Genomic DNA, 22,314 nt, shown 5'->3' with positions numbered 1-22,314 from the left:
ATCTTTTACTCTAGTGAAAAAGCTCTACTTTTGAAAATGTTCTCCTGTGGTGAATGAATATGATGAGGAAAAAGAGGCACCGAGGATCAATAGGGAGGGAATAACAACACGCGGCATAAACACAAACTTCACAGTACTTGGCCGTGACCAATGGTAAACTATATTCTTTGTAGCTGAACCCAGCATGCATCTAGGTTATGTTTTTATAAATAAGTACTAAGAAAAAGTCAGTATGTATGATACATACCAATATTTTTAATGGTTGCTTTTCTATTTTAGATTATTCTGTTATTGTTATATTTAAAATGCTGCCAGAACTAGTTTCGTGACCCAGTGAAACTGTACCCTACATTTTAAAACTAGTGCGAGGGACAAGGGAGAGAATCAGTGATTAAAACTGATTTCTGTTCTTGCAGAGTACGTAAGTTCCATTTCCAGCATCTACACCCAACAGATCACGACTGTGATTCCAGCTCCTAAGGATCACTTTCTTCTTACTTCTACAGGTGTCCCCACACATGCTCGTGCACACAGGCACATCATTAAAAATAAAACAGTGCTCTAAAAGAACACTGTGGTCCATGGCCAACGGTTTTGACATCAGGAAGAACATTAGCTTCTAAGATTTGTACATATCTCCTACTGACGTGTTATTTGGGGAAAAGGGAGAGAGAGAGTAAAGAGGGGGAAAGAAAGGGAGATGGATTGATCTTCCTCCCAACAAGAATGTTTCTCTATGGCAAAGCAGCCTGCTTAGAGACGGAAGTGGCAGAGCTATGATGGACAGGGTCCTACTCAGAGACAGATGTGGCAGGCCTGTGCTGGAGAGGGTCAGGATATTATCTGCCCCTTTGAGTTGCCAAGGAAGCAGCCAGCACTGACCTCTGGAGAAAAGGAACACTCGCATGTTGTAGGTTTAGACAATTTGAAGACCGAAAGGCAAACCACATATGTGCTGCTCAGGTAGCCTTCCACACTAAACAAGCACCATTTGTCCTAAAAACACACAACCTTACTACGAATGGACTTCTTAAATGTCCTGAGAATGGACTAGGGAGATGGCTCAGCTGGTACAGTCTGTCTTGTAAGCATGAGGAACTGGGTTTGATACCCACATAGAAAGCTGAGAATGATGGAAAACAGGAGGATTCCTGGAATGCGCTATCCAGACAGCCTGTTCTGTTTGACAAAGTTCCAGGCCAATGAGAGTCTGTCTCAAACAAAAAGTGGAAGGTGCCTGAGGAAGGACACCTAAAGTTGCCTCTGACCGCAAACACTTGCTATATCAACACCCACATATGAGTATAAGCATATGCACACATATGTACACACACACACACACACACACACGAGGGGGGTTTGGGGGAGAGAACCTGAGAGCCATTATCTGAAGCAGGATGAAAGGTTTCTACTTTACATTAAAACTTGATACAGGAGCTCTGAGCACTAATCAGTATAAATATAATGAAAAGAGAAAGAGCTGAGTACAGTGATTCACTCCTGCAGCCCCAGCACAGGGAAGTTAAGGCAGGAGGATTACTGTGAGTTCCAGACTAGTCTGGATTATAATGTAAGTTTCTATCTGAAATGAAACAAAACAAGAGATAGAGAATGTGACTTGTACATGAACTGGTTTGGAAAGCATCTCAAGAAAGACGAGTTGCCATGGGGACGTGGGATGGAGAGAAAGGGTCTTTCCCAGCAAGTGGCTGATGCTGTTTATTAATGTTTCTTCAGGTAATGTAAAATTTCAAAGTTGCTTGAAAGAAAACCACCTCATTTTCATCTGCCTCTTAATATTCTGAAGGAACCTGTTCAAAACGCTTCAGCCACAAAGAAAGTTAGATGATAGATGTGTTCTTCAATCTGCACACCAGTCAAGTAGCAACAAAATCAGAATAATTCATGCAAAAATTTTCATTATGTTTCTAAACATACTTATTTACATTTTAAATCACACATTAGACAATATGAAATATCTTTCATTTAGACAGGTGTGAACTAGAAAACAGATGCATTCATTAAACATGGAACAATTCAGCAAATTAAGGGGAGAATACAAAGAATTCTCTGGTTGAAGCATTTCAGCCACCGTTAACTTACTTGAAAAAATATGGCCATGGCTCCAATTATTCTGTTCTCAGAAATTGCTGTTTGAAAGCTGTCAAAGTCATCTGGATTGTAAAAGAAAATCTGCATCTGTAAGATAGTTAAAAAATTGTATTAGGAAAAAATTCAAACCTCTGGAAAAGTAGAGTCTACTACAATGGCCCATGGCCCATTTATTCTTGTATCCATAGCTTTCCTCAGCTACAGCCTGTGGGAGCACATCCCACATAACATGACAGCCCATACTTCAGAACACAACACAGCTTCCCACATGACATTCGTGCTGCCCAGAATACACATGGCCACTGGTCCATTCTTATGGTGATTACCCAGTTCATGACGAAGCCTTCCCATGATGCAAAGCTTGAACATAGTTCAGCACATTCAAGTAGAAAACTAAACCTGTGAGAGGTAGCCCAAGTGCTAAATTAGCAATACATGATACATGACTTAGACATGAATACAAAGGACTTAAGCTCGATCTTGGAAGATTATGGGAAATACCTGAATGGTGTACGTCAGAGATTTTACAAAGAAAGGAGGATAATGGTAAAACAAAACAAAACAAAACAAAACAAAAACCCAACCAAACAAACAAAAACCAATAGTTTACAGTGTGCCTAAAAGCTATTTCGCACATTACATCATTGAATGTACGTCAAAAGCTCTATAAAGAGGGGAGTAAAGGCGAGGAAATGGTGCTTCAGGACATGCCCATCAAGTTGCTTCAGGCTGGACAACTGAGGAAGCCTGAACTCCAGGCACCCCACCCCGAATGTAAGCACCTTCTCTTGTAGCTTGTCTCTTATTTAAAAAGCAAAACCCAGATGCATCAACTCAAAGTCGCTGCACAGTTGACTACTTCAGAGCACCATTTAAAAAGACTGAACACAAAAATGGATGACAGAGCACCCGGAGCCTGTGTATCCTCTTATTCCAGCATCCCGCCTCCCTGTCTAGGAGACCCTCAGGAAGGTGATGTTCTCCACGGCAGCTTCCTCACATATCCAGTCAAGTGTTTCTCCTTGGCAGGGTGATTGCAAGGATAAAAGACATGAGTACAGTATTGCTGCACCCTGCTTAGCTACCAGCAGCACTCCATCCAGCACCACCACGCGCTCACACCAGCAGGCTTCTTGACGTCCTAGTGAAGAGGGCTGCAGAGACGGCTCAGCAGTCAAGAGCACTGGCTGCTCTTCTAGGGCAATCGGGTTTGATTCCCAGGATCCACATGGCGGCACACAACCACCTGAAACTCTGGATCTCACAGCCTCTTCTGGCCTCAGACACCCAGGCACACATGCTTTACACAGATATACAGGCAGGCAGAACACTCAGACACATAAATAAAAATTTAAAAACTAAAACCGCAGTCATAATGAGAATGCACTGGACTGAGTCTCCACGGACAACCTGCTCCTTCAAAAGCTCAGATCTCCTACGACAGATTGCATCTTTCTGCACCTCTGCTCTATCCCCAGCTCTTAAAAGGCGTGCTGACATGGTTTGTAATGGAAATGATAATCACATCCCAGCTGCGAGCTTGGAAAGTTGATATCGAACAATAAATTCCCAGCAGACAAAGCAAAGTCACAGTGATTCAGTACAGGCCAAAGGTGAATAGAATCTTCATGACAAAATGAACAGAGGCACTACCAAAAAAGGTGACAATTCATGTCAAATCACTTTCTAGGGACATTCAGGAATCCATAGGAGGAAGAGACTTTTTTGGAAAAGACTTTCTCTTTTAAAGCAAATTCGTTTTCTTAAAGCCTTGAGTTCTTACCAAGGATGGTGGTTTAGACAACTTTGAACATCATGAATTTACAGTAACAAAAACCTACTACTCAAGGCACAGACTCAAACCAGTTAACACTGGGTCAGTCGCTTCAGATTCAATGACACTAAACCAAGAAGAAGAAAAAAATCTCCACACGAGTGTAGTCAGAAAATTACCCTTCTGTTTCCTTTTAAAATTCAGACTCTCAAAGTAAGTAGGTTCCAGAGGCTTTCTTATACTTTAGGCCATGAACAGGGCTAGTACTGTTTAATGCACCACCTGAATAGCTTAGAATACAAAACACACTGAGACCTCTTCAAGGGTACTTTCATTTATAGCTCGGGAAGAAAATGCATTTTTGGAAAATATACTTGAGTCAAGGCTCCACCCACCTGGATAATAAAACGTCTCATAAAGAGACCACTAGTGAAGGTTGAAAATACCAATTTCCCTTGCTATTGCTTTCAAGTTGCAGCTTACTGAATTATGTTAACATTTGAAGGTATCTAAAGATAAGAAAGTAAATATAGGCATAAAGTTTCCCTGGATTAACTGGACTCTAGCAACTTGTTGAAGAGAAATAAATCAGGGAAGAGACTGGAAATTACGTTTGCAAAGACATCTCTAGCAAATGTTTTTGGTTAATTCAGTCTTCATGACCCTGATTTTGGTATAAACTGGGTCCCTCTGACTTAATTTTGCTTTCTAGTCATTTATCATTCCAATGTCAGATCCCCAAGACTCTCCAGTAGCCTGTAAGGTGTCTGCATTAATATTCAAAAGCCACACCCAAACCATGGGTGGTGATGCATGCCTGTAATCTTATTCTTTGTGTGGCTGAGGCAGGTAGATACATAGAAGATCTTAACTGAAACAAACAAAAAAACAATAACAAGAGGCAACACCCATCATAGACTCTGCATACATGTGAGGGGTGTTTTCATAAGTGGGAGGGATATTTGCTATAGTAATTCCTGCCAAAGACACATGCTGCAAATAAGCTGGGGAAGAACCTGGAAAGTACAGTGACAGAGATGTCTACTAACATGTCATATCCTTACCCAGTTTCACCAATAACTTACATTTTGTCCCATTGGCCCTTGCACTGTCTCTGTGGACATGCCCCTACTACCACACCTTATCTTTCCCACAATCACGAGGGAGTAAGAGAGAGATAACTCGATCTATCTACTGAATATTTAAGTGTGTAATTTCTAAGAATAAGAATACCCTCTTACTTGACCACTGCGTAATTGTTGCAATAAGGAAATTTCACATTTATGTGATCCTATTATCCAATTCTCGCTTCACTTTCAAATCTACTAAGTGCCCAATAAAAGTCCATTACAGATCATCTTACAGTTCTGGGTAAAAGGATGCAATCCAGAGTTCAACTCTGCCCTCAGTTACCATGTGTGTCCTGTCTGTTCCCAGTGCCATCGGGAATAACTCCTTGGTTTTCTTGACTGTGAGAAGGCAATGCCCCAACAACAATTATACATAAAATTGAGGTTTGTCTTCTCACAGTTTCTCATTCTGTGAAAGCTGCCACACAAGACTACTATCTTTATTGACTGTAAATGTGAATATTGAATGGGTTTATCCTAATACTAGGACTGTTTATCTCAATTATCTCACAAGGGTGACATGTGACTAACCTTCTCCACTATAAAGCTTTTTCATCTTCCTTTGGAAATGAACAGATCTTTGTAGGGAGATAGTGTAAAACAACATTCCTACCCATTTCCTTGCCTTTCTCCACTAGCTTGGCTGTCCATTAATGACAATCTAACTCTTTTTCCTGTGTTCATGAGAGAGAGTCTCATACAAGGAATAACTCTCCCTTGTCCAGGTTTTACCATTTATGCGTGTGTGCACACGGACTTGCTTTGGTTTTCACTTTATTCGATCCATGATGATATTTACCCCTAACATTATTATCTTGATGATAAAACTGCTCCAGCTTTGCCCAGCAGGAGACCCTTCAGAAGGTTTCCCTCACAGTGCAGCTGTGCTCCCATCATTTTCTTTCTTACTTTCAGCACCCTCTTCTGATAGGGCACATTGGTTTGACCTCAACTTATATTTTATCTGCCCATGCCATAAAAAAGCCATTTTGTTCCCTATGTTCCCTAAAAAATCCTAGTTTCTTTTGGTGGAAAGTGTAGTTTAAAGACTCAGGAACTCAGCACTTTGAAAATGTACTAAAAATAGAAAACTTTGGTTCTTTGAGAACACATCATACTGAAGGCCAGTGCATCCATTCTGACTAGAACGCCCTCTGAGGAGGAAAAGAAGCTGAATCAGTTCTGTGTGAATGGACGTCACAGAGACAGGCTGAATGAAACTACAGTCAAATGCCACTGACAGTCAGTACACTGTTGGACAAAGCCATGAGACTTGTTACACCGACATTCCAAAGCCAGGTGACAATGATGGGCCTGCTTGTGACTACCAAATGAGAGGAAGAACTGGGACAATCCTCCAGGGGTTTCTCCAGCCAGGTCAGGGTGTGTCCTACCATGAGCATCAGATGACATTTGGAAAGTAGTAATTTGCAGGAAAAAACAAATCAGAAGGAAGTCTCATCACTGTCCGGGACATGTGTACCAATGCTGGCAGGGGAGATGCTCCAATGGGCCCTGGGCGATGTGGGGTGGGCACAGGGACGGTGCTGACAACTGGCAACGCTACATGGTCTTAGGTGCTGAGGAATGGGACACACAGAGACTAAGATGCTCCCTGCCCTGTTACTGACATTGCTCAGTTTTCTTCTAAGTTAAGGTGACTGTAGGTGCAATGTGATTTAACATTGTGTGTTTCTTTCAGTTTACATCAATGTGCAATAAAGTTGAATGAACCCCAAAAGATCAATCTGAAATAAGAGGTTTATTATTGTTGTTGTTGTTATTTTTCGCACATTTACTGACCACTTACGGCATATGGAATTTCATGGTATCACTCATTAGCACTCCTTAAATGAGACACTACTATGAGCGTCAGGCAAGAAGAGCAAGGGTTTGCAAGACCTCCAATGTCCAAAATTTCCAAAGCTCTTAAAGAAGGAAAGTACATTAGTATTGAAAAATGACCTCTTACTCTCAGAGATCAAGGCCCTCACCATTGTCCTTCCTTCTACCTGATAAGAATGTCTGCTTAATGCTGATTCTATGTAAGACATCATGACAAATGATGTCATAATCAATGCTTAGAAGACCAAAGTACCATTGATGAGACAAGACTACCTTTCTCTGTGGATGCCAAAGTTAGGTAGATGCATGAAGAAAGTGCTTAAGGCACAGTAGATTGATTGTAGTCTGTTTTAAAAAAAGCCTAAATCCACCCAGGACGGGAGAGAAGGGGGAGGATGGGGCATCTTCAGAAAAGTGAACTCAGTCTCTAATGTTAGGTTTGTGTGCCTACCTCAGTTCTCAGGTGGCTGTGGTAATGGACGCAAAAGGAAACTGAAGCTAGTACTTGCCGGGAGTTTTCACACAGGAAAGTAAACAATGAAAGCTACAACACAGAACAGTTAGAAGAGTTGGAGAGATGGCTTGGTGGTTGCAAATGAATAATGCTCTTGTGGAGAACTGGGGGAAGCAGTATCCTGAACCTATATGTAGCAGAAATGCCTGCAACTCCATCACCAAAAGATCTAGTATCCTCTTCTGGCACCCCTGGGTAATACATTCATGTGCATATGTCCCCCAAATGAACATAACGAAAAAGATGAATTAAATCTTGTGGGAAGAGGGGGGGTCAAAGATGACGTGGCATCTCACCAGGCAGCAGCAGTGTGGAAAAATAAAAAGTACATGAAGGTGGCAGCACAGGAGCAAGGTGGTAAAATGTGCATCTTAATCATGGCTATGGATTAGCTGCAGAGTGTCCCAGTCACAACCCAGCTCACCCTCTTATGCCTGAGAGAAAACTTTGCAGGAAGTTGGTGGAAATAGGTACTCTGAGACAGAAACCTTAGGGTTACGGAATCAATGCTCATTTGGTGATTGAAGATTTTTGTCTGATTTATGTCTTTTTAGTACATATAAATTATATACAATACAGATCTCATTATGAAATTTCATGTGTACACCATGTACTTGTATCATATTCACAAATCCCATCATTACCCTCGCATTCTCCATTTCTTACTAATCCCCTTTCTCCTCCAAAGTGGTCTACCTATAAACTATCATATCCCCACTTGCTGATCCAATTGGTTTAATGAGGGTTACTTAAGGAACACGGTGTGGGGTTATTCACAGGAAAATAAGCAGCTTCCTAGAGGCCACATCACTAAAGAAAACCTTTCTGCCCCAGTTCCCATTAATTGCTCGATACAGAGAGCTATATAGATGGATACGGCCACATGAGACCCTTTCCTCAGAGTTCCCATCTGGAGATCAAAGGCCAGTTCTGCTTGAAGATACGCTAAGCACTGCCTTGAAAAAGTCAGAGCGAAAGAGACAGCTCTCATGTCCCGTTATGAATCTGCAAGAACAGAAGGATGTGTCAATGACAGAGAAATTGCCCCTTTCCACATGGCAGCCAGTCTCCCGATGAGCCACACCGAAAGGTGTGGGCTCAAGGAGCTTTCAACGAAAGAGTGTTTTTAGAAGAACTACACTCTGAAGAGGGATGGATAGTCAGCATCTCTGTGGGCAAAGTGACATTCAAATCAATGTTTTGGTTGCCTTGCTTAATATCGTACTGTTCAGCACACAACGGTGCATCTTTCTTCATTGCTTTCTGCTTTTGCCATGGAACCTGGAACTGTCTCCAGCTCCTTTGGATCTGGAGCTCTAACAAAAGTTAGAGCAGATGAGCCCAAGGTGCACACTAGCTCTAAGAGCCATCAGAAGGGGAACCTATTGCAAATGCTCTCTGTAACTTCTTTCCTCCTTTATACACTTCTGCATAAGCTGCTTTAAGAACTACTAGTCCAGGGACACACATCTTTGCATTTCTCCTCTGACAGGGAAGAATCTGGACCCTTGGTGACTAAGGAAAATTGTGCTTCCCAGGAAATAACTACACATGATTCTCGAAGTTTATACTTCAAGTCAAACAAGAGTTTGAACAGACACGAGGTAGGTTCTGCGTTGCATATTCTGAACTGTATTATGTTCCAATCCCTTGTCACACATTTAGAGGAGGTGGCAATAAGCTGCATCTCTCCCACTTTACAGCCATGTGACACAAGAAGTAAGCTACTGACATCCCAAGAGTACACTCAAGAAAAACTGCAGCAGGACATGACAGCGAATAGCAAATAAAATTAGTCAAGTAGAGCACCTGATCTCGTGTCTTACACTCTGGAAGCCACAGTTGTCTGTGGCTTTAAATTTAGTTTAAGAGAAAGGAGAGAAAAGGCAATAACTCAGTGAGAGGGCTTCTTGTAATGTTCATAGATGGGGACTCACACATCCCGTAGCCAGGATGTAACAGAGAGCTAAAGGGAGACAGTGTCAGCACAGCCACAGTAACAGACAGATGCCATAAACAGAGCGGAACCACACAAGCCACTCACACACAAAGAGAGAGGGAAGGTAATTACGAAACCTCACACAGCGCAAAGGCAGTACAGTGGCTCCCCTAAGGCAGAATGTCCAAAAGGCACATGGGAGGTGAAGTTCTCTTTCTGACCTGAGCATCAGATACAAGAAGGAACTCAGCTGCACGTGTATTATTTATGGACTTTCCTCCTTGCATATGATGCTCAATAGTGACTAGAAAAAAATTTCCAAAGTAGTTGGACCTGGGATGGACAAAGCATCTCTGCAGAGCCCCTGGCACCCACGCCTGTAATCCCAGCACTAGGGAGGCCTAGGCAAGGGGACTGCCACAACGGAAAGGCCAGAAGTGGTGCTACAGAGGCAACAGAACATGTGGTACAGGGTTAGGGCACGAGGCAGATATGCAAGCAGAACACACCTCATGTCGGTCCACATTCTCCCGGCAGACACTGGATCACTAAATAAATAAACAAATAAAGACAGCTTGAAAAGAATTAAGACAACAAAAAGCAGGCAATGTGGAACACACAGGCATTCCCAGCCCTCGGAAGGCTGAGGCAGGAGGATCGCTCCAAATTCAAGCTTTTAAGACCCTTCTCAAAAAAGTAAAACAAACGAAAGCAAGCCACCATTTCCTCATGTTTGTAACAAGTGTGTATGCGCGTGCGTGCGTGCGTGCGTGCGTGCGTGCATCTAGACACAGAGCTAGCTCTGGAACTCAGTGGAACTCACTGCTTTGAGCATGGAGGACAAGGTGAGTCCCCGGGTGTGTGTGGAACTCATCTGTATTTCAGAAACATGAAAATCACCAGTGGTGTTTGTGCTCCTTGTAAAGTGAAACTTGGTCAAAATCGCTTTGTACTTGGGAGTAACAGCCACATGATTCACCATGAAATGAAGTCTGGAAAATCATTTTGGATAAATGGGCCTATAAATTCAATAGAATTTCCATGACAACACAGACTGTAACACTCGACCACAAATAAAAGGTTATAAATCAGTCAACACAACAACTAGGAATTGGCAATATGTCTCCTGTCTCAAAATGCCAGGAACCCAAAGCTCAGGTTGTTACTCACGCCCCCAATTTCCCATTATGCTTCACTCCTACTTCTCATGCTGTATTCTCTATCCCATAATGGGTTGTGGGTGACATCACAAAGCTATAAAATTGCAATTAAGCTAAGTAAAATTAGTACAGGTGTGGCAGTGGCTGTGGCCCCTTCCCCACTCCCAGCCCAAGACCTCCCTTGAGTTGTATGCAAAGATAAGCAGTGCAGTGATCTACTACCTCTAGGAGGTGGTATCAGTTCTCAGGGTCTCCAGAAGACATGGCTATGGGAAGAGCGGGTGGCTTGGTCGGGGCATAAGCATTAGGACCTTATGATTTGGCCCCCGGAACCTATATAAAAGCTGTCACAGGCAGTGGGGATTCCCTGTAATCCCAATTCCCGGGAAGCTCACTGGTCAGCCTCGCCTAGACTGACTGATGGGGTCCAGTCCAGTGAGAGACACCCTCTCTCCAAAATTAAAACCTGGACAGTGCTCTTGAGAGTGGCACATGAAGTGGTCCTCTAGCTTAAACACACAAGACACACATGTACACACACAAACACAAAAGAAGCTGCTTGGTGTGAAATATCTCTGGACACATGGCTAAGATATCCTGGTGACTTCTCAAACAGTTGAGTTCAGTACGCCCAAACCATCTCCTATAGAGTCCAGTGTGGTGCACTTATAAAATGAGGAGCTTTGACCAATCTGGAAACACCTACAGCAGATGCTCCCAAAGCCATCTCTGAGTCTCAGGTGAGGAGGCCCCTTAAAAACAGGCTCATCTGAAGAATACTTTGCAGCCTCTCTGAACTGGGAAGGTGGCACTGGTGCCAAGGCCAAGCACACAGCAAGTACTTACTTGGTGATTGCTTTTTTTTTCTCCCCACGTGGCAGGACTTGTTTTGTTTCTCCATTTAGACCTTTTTCTCCCTGCTCCAACTGATCATAAACAAGAGCTGAAGAGCGATGCCTAGGGTGGAAGAAAGGCTTAGAGGCTCAGGATCCACCTTCCAATAAGGCTTCCCGTGCCCTGGCACACGGCTCCAGGCTGCGAAGGGCACTGGCTCATGTCCATCACTTCTTACCACTTGGGCTTTGGTGTCTCCACCTTAGGACCATGAGCTCATAGTCCTTGTTGATACTTGATTTTAATGTCAACTCAATCTGCATCTAGCAGCTTGCTAAAATATCTTTTTGGTGTATGTGTGAATCTGTTTCCAGAGAGGGTTAAATAAGTGGGGAGTCCCTGCCCTGTCCTGTAGAAGAGGGCTCGGATGGAACAAATAGGTGAACAAAGGAGACAGTAAACACAGCCTAGTCACGCCCTTTTCTCTGCTTTCTGGATGCCATGAGAGTAAACTGTGTTGGTCTGCCACACCCTCCACATCAGGGCGGACTGACACCTCAATAAACCTTTCCTCCCTTATTCTGGTGGCAGCGATGAAAAGCTAACACAGACCCTTTAACGCACATGTTCAGTCCTGGTCCTACACAGTCCACAGCTTTCATTGGAGTCTTTAGGAGCTTTAAAAAACAAAAACAAAAACAAAACAAAATAAAACAAAACAAAAAAACTAGAACGGTTTGGACTCAATACTCCAAAAACTCTATGAACATACATGCATGAGCAATGGTGCCTGCTACAAAGCCGGTTCCTGCAAGTAGCTCAAGCCACCCATTGAAAACAATATACACCTTTATTCTTCCACTGTGGATGGAGAAAAGGGGCCAGGGATATGGTTAAGCGCAGGTCCTGAAGGCATGAGGGCATGAATTTGAATCCCCAGCAACCATGTAAAAGAGTATTGGTGTGCACATCTGTGACTCCAGTGGCAGGTGGCACAGAAAGGTGGCCACCAGTCTATCCGTTAGTGAACTCTGGGTTCAGTGGGAGACCCTATCTCATAAGATAATGTGGAAAGCAATTGAAGAGGACACCAGGGTTAAACTCTGGCCTCCACAAACACCTGCACACGCACACACACTGAAGGGGGCAGGAGAACATGCCAATTTTTTCCCACTATTGCTAATTTGAACTCATGGACTTTCTTAGCTTTTGGCCATTGGATAGACATTTCTAATTTCATTTAATATTGCCCTAACGGCCATTCAAAATACGACTTTCCCTCATCTTCTCCTAAGGATGGCCATTTCTTTATTGGTGAGGCTTTTTATTTAGACAAATCAATGCTCTGCTACAGGCCCTCCACATGCAAAGACAAATACATGTGTACTTTTGCCAACATAAAAAAAAAGCCCTTGTTCTGCATAATGGGCATAATATGTAGGAGACTAAACAATGAAACAGCCCACTGAGGAGGAGAAAAGAAGCCATCAATCTTCACTGAAAGTTTTCTAATGTGCTATTCTCAATGGAGAGAGCCAATAGGCAAATTAAATAAACTATGACCACATTCTATCTTTAAAGCACATGCCCCACACTGCTGCATGCAGCACAACGCTGCATATTTCACACATGTGCATGCAGTGCTTTGCAACAAAGTAAGCCAGCACAGATGGGAGAAATAACACACAGCTCAGCTACCTGCTCTGAGGTACAGAACCACACCAAGGCGGGGGCTGTCTCTACAGCTCATCACCTTGCCATCTCTGAGTGCTGTGAGTCCTACAATATCTCAAGCCCCCTCCCACGTACCCTCACCCCCGGTGCAGGAGGCAGGAGTAAAAAAAGAAGGTCTCTGCGATAGAGGCTCCTAACTGACTCAGCACAGCAGCTCTGATGAGTCTATCTGCTGAGTTTCCTACCAGTCTGGTCATAAGGTGACACTATGCAGTTATATTTGGGGACCAGAGGGGGAAGCAAGGCTGCCTATGCCGGGCAGAGCACAGCATGGTCTGAGAGGGGCGTTTTAAAGTGCGCTTGGCTCAGTGCCTCAGCTTTCCATGAATTCAGCAGAGACCAATACTGGGTTTCAGAATCTCATCTTCAGAAATAATGTCTGACAGTCAAGAAATGACACTATTAGAAAACGAAAGTTCTCCACACTACTCAGATGACTTTCTCAGAGCGGTCAAATCTGGGGAAGCAGGAAGCTGAGCAGATGCTGCTGGGGTTGCTGGGCAGGGACTGGGGAATTAGTGTCCTGTGGGGCAAAGTTCCAGCTTGACAGGACACAACGTTCTGGAGATGGATGACGGAGATGCTTGCACAATATTCTGAATGTAGAGGAACATCACTGAACTACACACCTAAAAATAACTGAAACGATGAAATAACAAACGAAATGGTAAATGTTTATTGCAATTTACTGCAATGAAAAATAAGAAGGCGCCGTTGGGGAAAGGTAAATAAAAACGAGAGTCTAAGTGCAAGCTCTATCCCACGAGGTGTTACAGTCATGAGTGAGCAGCTACAGCCTGAGTGAAGACAGCTTCAGTAGGACTTGAAGATTCCACATACCTTTTTAAAAGTTTGAGGCTAGAACTTAACACCACGGGGAAAATGGAAATGTCACGAAATGTCGGAATGTTGCAAACATTTTACTTCCTTTCCTCCTCCCCTCTTCTTCATAATTATCAACACCACTTACAACTTCTACAGCTCCGTATTTCTGCTGAGCTGATTACTTAATTCTGACTCATTCACGGCAGCATCTCAGAGTCTTTTATGGACTGCTTCTCTGATTGTCTCATTCTAGTCCGTGCTCTAGGTTTTATCATGAAACAGTTTAAACAAGGAGCAGAGGCTGGAAGCGCATCGCTGTGAACACCTCTTCGTTCTTTACCTACATCGCACCAGGAGTATTTTAACAGATTTTCTCTCTGAGATTTGCCCGACTATCCACCACTTGGCCAGACAATGAATGCTGAGGGGCAGAAACCCACTGGCATTCTCTGATGCTCAGTCATTGCCAAACTAGTAACACTGGTGCCAAGAGGAAGCCAAGCAAGCACAGTTTCCCAGACTCTACAATAAAACAAGAATCAGACAGCTCCAAATAGCAGCGCTGAGGCCGAGATCCTGTTTCTAGTTAAACTAAGAATACTGCCAGGATGCCTGACCTCTTCACACAGAACAGGGCAAGCATATATAAACTCTAGTGGATGTCCTTCTAGCTAGGACATCATGAGGCTCTAGAGTTCTCAACCTGTGGGTGGCACCCCTTTGGGGGAGGGGGGTCACATATCAAATATCCTACATATCAAACATTTACATTACAATTCATAACAGAAGCAAAATTATAGTGATGAAGTAGCAATGAATTAATCTTATGGTTGGGGGTCACACAACATGAGGGACTGTATACAAGGGTCACAGCATTAGGAAGGTTGAGAACCACTGTTTTACAGGGTAGATCTCAGTGGGTAGTTGCTACCTATTTGGAATAAAATAAAGTTTAAAGAGACTAAAAACAACAAAATATCAAAGCACGGCTTTATGAAGACAAGAATCCGCGGCCCACAGACAGCCCCTAGTCATGTTGTCAGCTGGTTGCTGCTTTCATCATGTACATTGAATAGCTGACTGATAGAGACTGTGCCCAGAGAGACTAGATGCTAAAGATAATTGTGCTCAAACACTTGTGTCCTCACCTTGTCTCAGATCAGGAAGAGACAGCTGAACACCCAGAGGTCTGCACAGGAAGCCTGGTTCAGAATCTCTGAACTCCGCAATCAGCTACCATTGGCAATTATGCTCACAAAACCTCCTGACCAACTTCGTACCACAGAGGAGAGTTTAAATGGACAGATGTTTAAAATTGGCTGCCTTCCCTGGGACTGATGCTACAGAGGAGTTCAAAAGAACATCAGTTATAATCACAAAAGACTAAAGACAGGTTCACTGCCAATTAATAGGAGAAAGACTAGATCAATTGAAGGGTACCTGTACTATGGAGTATTAAGCAGAAATTTAAAAGCTGATCTGGTCTACACTTTTCAAGTAAAGGGGGAAATGAAATACAGAGTGAGGGAGAGAAGACTGGTGAGAGATTTGGCTGTTGTTTCTTCAGAGATCTGAAAATTCAGGGTTGAAATGAAGAGCTGACTTTGATAAGACAGATTCAGCACTTTTAACACATCAATAAAAACCTTTCTTCATAAATATTTGAGGGGACAAGTACAAGACAACAACCTCAAAGGAAGATGAAAAGGGACCCAGCAGTGCATGGGTGACAGGTTGCACAGTCAGAGAGAACCAGATATTGATGTATCTGTAGACCGACCAATGCACAGTTTCCAATACAACTTCTGAATAAGCCTGGGGCGGTCTCAGAGTGACTGTATCCACATAACCAGTACGTATATGAAGATGCAGCGGCATGCTGCCTCCCAGAATCACAGAGCATTCTCATTTGGTCACGACCAACGATTACCTAGGCATTATCTAGAGACATGTGACCTCTGCTGTGAAGCCTGTGAACTCTGTAGTATGAGCACTTTACAGTGATTTTGACCTGGATACAACTCACTGGGAGAAGTGCTCTTTTACAACCACTTTAAAGACTAGAAAGGGAGGTTTGGACAAGCGAGGAATTACTTCATCTGGTTTCCTGATTTCTACAGGAAATCTAGTTTAAATATATACATCTAAAGGGTCTGGGCTAGGATCACCATATGAGAGGAAACATTTGGTATTTGTTTGAATTTGGGTTATTTCACTCAAAATGATTATCTCCAGCTCCAACCATTTACCTGCAAATATCATAATTTCATTTTCATAACCAAATAATATTCCATTGGGATTATGTACCATATATATACTTTCCATTACTCAGTTGATGGACATCCAGGCCTTTTCTGACTATTGTGAATAGAGGAGGAATGAACACAGTCTCTCTGTCATAGGATATATGGTTTTTCAGAATATGCCCAGGAGGGGTATTGATGGATCAGGCGGTAGATTTCTTTGTAGCTTTTGGAGGAACAGCCACACTGATATCTAGAGTGGTTGCACCAGCCTGCGTTTCCATCAGCAGTGAATAAGTGTTCCCTTTTCCCTAGGTCCATGCCAATGTTTGATCTTGATCTTTCCCATTCTGACTGTGCCATGGGAATAAAGTAGCACTGAGGTGGTATGACTGGGGAAAGGGAAATAAATGGAGAGAAAAGTGAAATGGAATAGGGAACAGGAAAGGCAGGAGGCGGATGGGGTAACTAACAGTAAAGATCTGTGAAACCTGCACAGAAATGTACTATTATAGAAGGTTCCCAATGCATACACATACATAAAATGCTAACATGAAGTTACCAAGCACAGGAAATACGCTTCTCTCAGATGTCAGAGGCTATGAAAAAAAAACGCTCAGTGTCAAGTATATGTTATTTTTCCTTCCACCTGTTACAAGAAAGGGTCATGGAGAGCCCCCGTGACAGCCTATTGCAGTGCCTTCCGCTACCCTCCAGGGCATGAAGTATATTCAAGACATCATATTGTTAAATCACAGCACATGGCGATGATGAAGCTGTTATGGAGCAGGAAGCTTCATGCATGCTGTCTAATAGTGCCAGGAGGTCTGGTGCATGCTACTGGAAAAAAAGAAGTAATCAGCACACGTGAGCCAGTCTGCACCCAGAGGTAAACTCTGAAAGCTATTGTAAGGACTGGTCTAGCAAGATATTCCTACCAGCATAACAGTGGCATGCATGACTTTAGAGCCACCAGCTTCTGACTGTATTTAAGGCCCACTGCACAGGATGGAACTCATGCCTGGCACTGCTAACTAGGCCAAGAGCCTGTGTCTGAGTAGGTCCTGGGCCCAAGGGAAGAACTGATTACAATCATTCTCCTAAACTGACTACACTGTCCCTGAACGGTTATGCGTACAAGCACAGATTGGTGTACCACACAACCCTCTCCACAGAGCCTTCCTTTGAATGCAGGGGCTGGTGAACACAGGCTCACAAGTGAAGTACGGAGGATAAGAGACTGTGGCATGCAGAACTCTTACATGGGCCATTTATATCACAAACTCGCCACACAAGACTTAGCAGAAAGACTGCAAGCGCCAGATGCAGAGGAGGGCAGCTGTGAAACTGTTTTCTGGCCTTGGCAGGGCTGCTGCTCAGATGATCTCAGCAGAAGCTGTGGCCACATTAACGAGTGTTGCACCATATCAAGTCAGCCAAAATGACAGTGCGGTGGGGGAGGGGCTCACAGCCCCCACCCTTCGCTGAGGAGCTATTGGCAACTGATGGCTGCTGGAATGAGGGAGATTCGGTTCTCTTCAGATGTGGGCCCCGACAGGCTGCCCATGCTCCAAAGGATGGGCCTACACCCACGCACACACTGGCAGTACTACATGAACTCAGCGGCTTTAAACAACAAATAAATTAGTACATGATGTTGGGAGAGAAAAGTGGGGTTTGGGAGGAGACATAAGAGAGAGAGCAGGGTGTGGATCCCATCAAAACATTATATCCAGGTATGAAGGTCTGGCATAACTTGAAAAGAATGAACAGAGCTGGCGAGCAGACAGGGCCGTCTGCAGACTTCTGGTCCTCCCCAGCAGATCTGAGACCTGGGGACAGTCCTTCAGTGCACACTGTGGGGCCGTTTGCCGAGGACTCCTCATCTCTTCACTCACATGCGACCGCCAGATACCCCGATGCAATACAGGAAGAAAAGGCCCTGTCTTGGAGTCACGGTCAGGTAGTGAGCCACTGCGCTGACTGAGAGGAGTTAGAGCCAGGCGAGAGGTCGGAATTTTCACTGACGAAATGCCCCCATGAGAATGGCTGGTAGGTGTCTCTGTCTGTGGGGTATTTTCCTGATTGCCGATTGACGTGGGAGGGCCTAGCCCATGGTGAACAGGGCCACCCCTGGGCAGGTGATCCTGGGAAATTTGAGGAAGATGGCTGCGGTGAGCTTGGAGCAAGCCAGTGAGCTCCATGGCCTCTGCTTTAGTTGGTGACTTGAGTTCTGACTTCCCTCAGCGCCTGTCACCTGGAAGTACAGTATGCGATAACCGTGTTCCTCCCACGTTGCTTTTGGTCATGGCGCATATCACAGTGACAGACGGCAGACTAGCACAGTGGCCACCACCCTCGCTCTTCCTCTCTGGCTTTGGTCAGAATCAGCTGTACCCTATCGAGTGGTTACCGACTGTGACTGTGCTTTCTCCCTGCTGCCTGGGTCCCGCCAGGATGGACCAGCTGTGAACAGCAATCGCCAGGCGCGGACAGAGACAGGCAGGATCCATCAGATGTTACTTGAGCACGAGCAGACGTGGGAAAGGGAGAAGGCTGTTCTCTTGGAACAGACAGCGCGGTGTGTGCAGGTGTCGCCGAGCACCAACCTATGGGAATCTGCTTTCCAACAGTTTAAAACTTTGAATTATCACAGTACGACGGGCAGCCGGGGGTGGGATGCACCAGACGCCACCCGATGAAGATGTGTGACTTTTGTGGAGAATATGACTGGGGAAACACGATTCCAGCGACCTGCTTTTTGAATTGCGCTGAGACAGGAAATAAGGCCGTCTCCGTGGGGAGTTGCTTGAAAGAGGAAACACATCCACACATTCATTGCTGTGTTTTCAGGGGGCTTTCACGCAGCGGTTAGGTTTCTAGTCAACAAGCTGCGTCCCATTTTAATGTCTCAACTTTCAGGTTGGTGTGCTGGGCCTCATTACTGCTTTGGCGGCCTCCGCCTGATGTGTGGAGGTTCCATCAATGCCGGGCTGTCTGTGCTGCCTGGAGATGCGTTTTCCTTCCCAGTCCAGGGGTGCAGAGTGGTAGGAAATGCACAACTGTCTGCCTTTTCTGACTTCCAAAGGGCGTATGAAGACTAATCTGGAGGTTTGGCCTTCACAGTTCAGGAATGTTAATCAAATAAATAATAAATGGAGTTTTGCTCTTCTCTTGTACGTACGTTTGCCTCTGGATGGGGGGGGGGCACATTACATGGGTGCACAGGCAAATAGAAGGCAAAGGTCAACTGCTGATGTCACTCCTCAGCAAGTAGCTCTCTCGTCTCTGTGTCTCTGTGTCTCTCTCTATCTCTTGTCTCTCTAGTCAGGGTCTAAGTAGACTTGAAACTCCCTGATTATTAGGCTTATCTGCTTGGCCCCAGAGTCCCAGGATCCTCCTAGCTCCACCTCCCCAGGGCTGGGACGTCAGGAATGTGTCACCAAGCTTAGTCTTTACGTGGGTGCCGGGGACTGAGCTAGGTCTTCAGTCTTGAATGAAGGACACTTTGGCAGCTGAGGTACCTCCCTGGCCATTGCTACTATGGCGCTCAGAGCGCAAACCTGTCGTGATATGCACTGGTAGTTATTTTTACTGACATTCTTTGTAGCTAAACATCTGAGTCCAGTTGTCAGTCTTTTTAGCTGTGATCCGTGTACACAGTCACACCAGTGGTCAGGGCTGGGGACAACACACTGGCTGGTGTTAGTGTAACAGCACCGCGTACAGCGTACAACGTACACAGCTGGACCTGACTCGGAAGAAGGCACTTCCTCCAAAAAGACTGACATTCCTCCACCTTCCCGAGCAGAAGAAAACAGTGTCACTCCTACGGCAGACTCCAGCCAGAGCTTCCCAACAGCTCTCCAGAAGCTGTGGCTTCTCTATGAGAAGTATCATCGGTCTTACAAACTGTCCTGAAGGTATGACCAGGGTAGCCACACTCTTCCCCTAAGACCAAGAACACATTAGAATCTTGGCAGAAACGGCAAATATTTCCCAAATAAATTAGCTGACTTGTTTGTTTTTAGTGAATGCAGGAATGAGCCCTTATTGGTCAGAGAAGGAGGCTGCATCTTCTCCTGTTCATTACACTCTTGCCTTGAACCGATCAAGATGCTCAAAGCATACAAATTGGGTTTTCATCTTCACTCAGACTCTGCCTTACCTGAGCACCATCTTCATGCCCACGGGGGTCACAGAACCATAAGAAGGTTTCCCCATACCTCAACACACTCAGTGGGAACAGATGTGAAATCCAGGAAAAACAGCAAGCGCCACGTGAGCCCAGATCAGCCATAGTGTGTCCCTTAAGTCAGGGGTTCTCAAGCAAGCTGGCTCTGCCCCTCAGGAGACCTTTGATAATGCCTGGGGATGTGCCACCTTAGAGATAGTACGCAGAGGAAGCTTTTCAATATCCTACCGGAAAGTAAGAGTCACACACACTGAGATCCTGCCTCCAGTTAGACTGAAAAGAATACTACTGGAATGCCCGCCCTTTGCACACACAGCAAAACGTGTATATACAAACGCTCTCTTGCCACAAGAAGTCAGCTAATGCTTGTTACCAGGGGCCGATCCCAAGTCAGTCCTGTGTAACCAGAGTTGACACCACAGCTCCTGTCTCCCGATGGCTGGATGAAGACATGCACAGTCTTTGGATATGAATGCATCTTTCATGCATTCAGTAGTGGCTCAAACCTCCAGATGTGAATCACATGAACTGGGGATTTAATTCTGTCTCTTGTGTTCACTAGGGAGTTGGATTAGGAAATGTTAAAGCTTGAATCGTGCCCTCCTTCTGCCCTTTCTAACAGTGGTTGTCGTCTTCTTGGGAAATAGGGTCTTTGAGGCTGACTGGGCTAAGATGAAGTCATTAGAGTTCAATAGGATGGTGTTCTTCTAACCAGGAGAAACCTGGGTTCAGGGACAGACACAGGTAAAATGTGTGGAATGATAAAAGTAGGTGATGTGTAGGATCCACAGGTATCAAAGGTTGCCAGCACAGTGCCGGAAGCTAACAGCATAGAAGGTATCACTCGCAGCTAGGCTGAAAGTCTGACCCTGCTGATATTCTCATCTTGGACTGCTGGCTTCTAGAATTAGAAAAAGAAAATCTCTGTTCTCGCTTGGCTCCTGGGTAGTGCTTTGTGAAGGGAGCTGGAGGGATAAGGCCCGTCTCAGTCTTCAGTCTGTAAGACAGGATTAAGTGTGACAGCACCTAGTGATGAAGACAGTATTGCAAAAAACTCAAAAAGCAGAGAGGCCCACTGTGAAAGCCGAAGAAGCAGGAGCAGCTCACCCCTTTACCTCTCTCACACCTTCCCGTTTCCCTAACGCGGTTTGCAACTGTACTCCAGAATGCAGAAGAAGCAAGCGGGGTGTCATCTTTAAAATGTGCATACCCTAACAACAGCAGCATAATTACCACTTTAAATTTTGCAATGCAGTGGAAATGTGGGCTCAATTCTGCTAATACTTGAAACATAATTGAGTCTTAATTACAATATTAGCTACAATAGCAATTTATGATGTGAGTATATCAATTCAGAAAAACCCAAAACAGAAAAGCTAAAGATACAATTCTACCTGGAAAACTCCTATGTACCATCTTCCAAAACTCAAATTTGGGTCCATATGCCAGAGGAAGTGTTTCCTGCCTGTGTGCATCACTGCCCTGAGCAGCCCTTTGTTTCAATCAGGGCCTGTGGCTGTTTTTGTAAATACTATATATGCTTATGGAAGAGCAAGCAAGGCCCTGCCATGTGCATACAATACAATCTTTGAGTGGCTCTCACCTGTTGCCAACTGCTGACTGGGGAAAGAATGATACAGTCCTGTCAAGACTGAGAAACAGGACTCTGAAAAGGAACAAAGATAATATAGACTCTCATGTTTGCATTCATTTCTAGCTATGAAAGAACTATCTATCGTGTTGCTGTTGTTGACCTTGCCTTATTATTTCTCCACAACAAATCAATTGGCCTGAGTATCTCTCTTTGGAAGCCCGGAGATTGTTAGAAAATGGCAAGCAAGGTTGGGCGTAGTGGCACACACCTATAATCCAAGCACTCCGGGAGGCAAAAGCAGGTGGCTCTCTGTGAGTTTGAGGTTATCCTCGTCTACAAAGTGAGTCCAGGATATCCAAGGCTACACAGAAAAACCCTGTCTCAAAAAAAAAAAAAAAAAAAAAAAAAAAAAAAA

General features: G+C 44.4%; 1 protein-coding gene across 2 annotated transcripts in view; it reads right to left on the bottom strand.

The window, feature by feature from the left end:
* The window catches only part of Ptprg (protein tyrosine phosphatase receptor type G), a 683,725-nt gene that overhangs the window by 201,839 nt on the left and 459,572 nt on the right, over window positions 1-22,314 (bottom strand). For both annotated transcript variants that reach the window (XM_055599059.1, XM_055599058.1), the window contains exon 5: window positions 2,104-2,199. In XM_055599059.1, coding sequence (XP_055455034.1) covers window positions 2,104-2,199 — 96 coding nt within the window. The remainder of the gene's footprint in view (window positions 1-2,103; window positions 2,200-22,314) is intronic.

Source organism: Psammomys obesus, unplaced genomic scaffold (genome assembly GCF_907164565.1).
Source record: "Psammomys obesus unplaced genomic scaffold, mPsaObe1.curated_primary_1811, whole genome shotgun sequence".
In the NCBI taxonomy this organism is placed as follows: Eukaryota; Metazoa; Chordata; class Mammalia; order Rodentia; family Muridae; genus Psammomys; species Psammomys obesus.
This window is presented reverse-complemented; position numbering and strand designations above follow the sequence as displayed.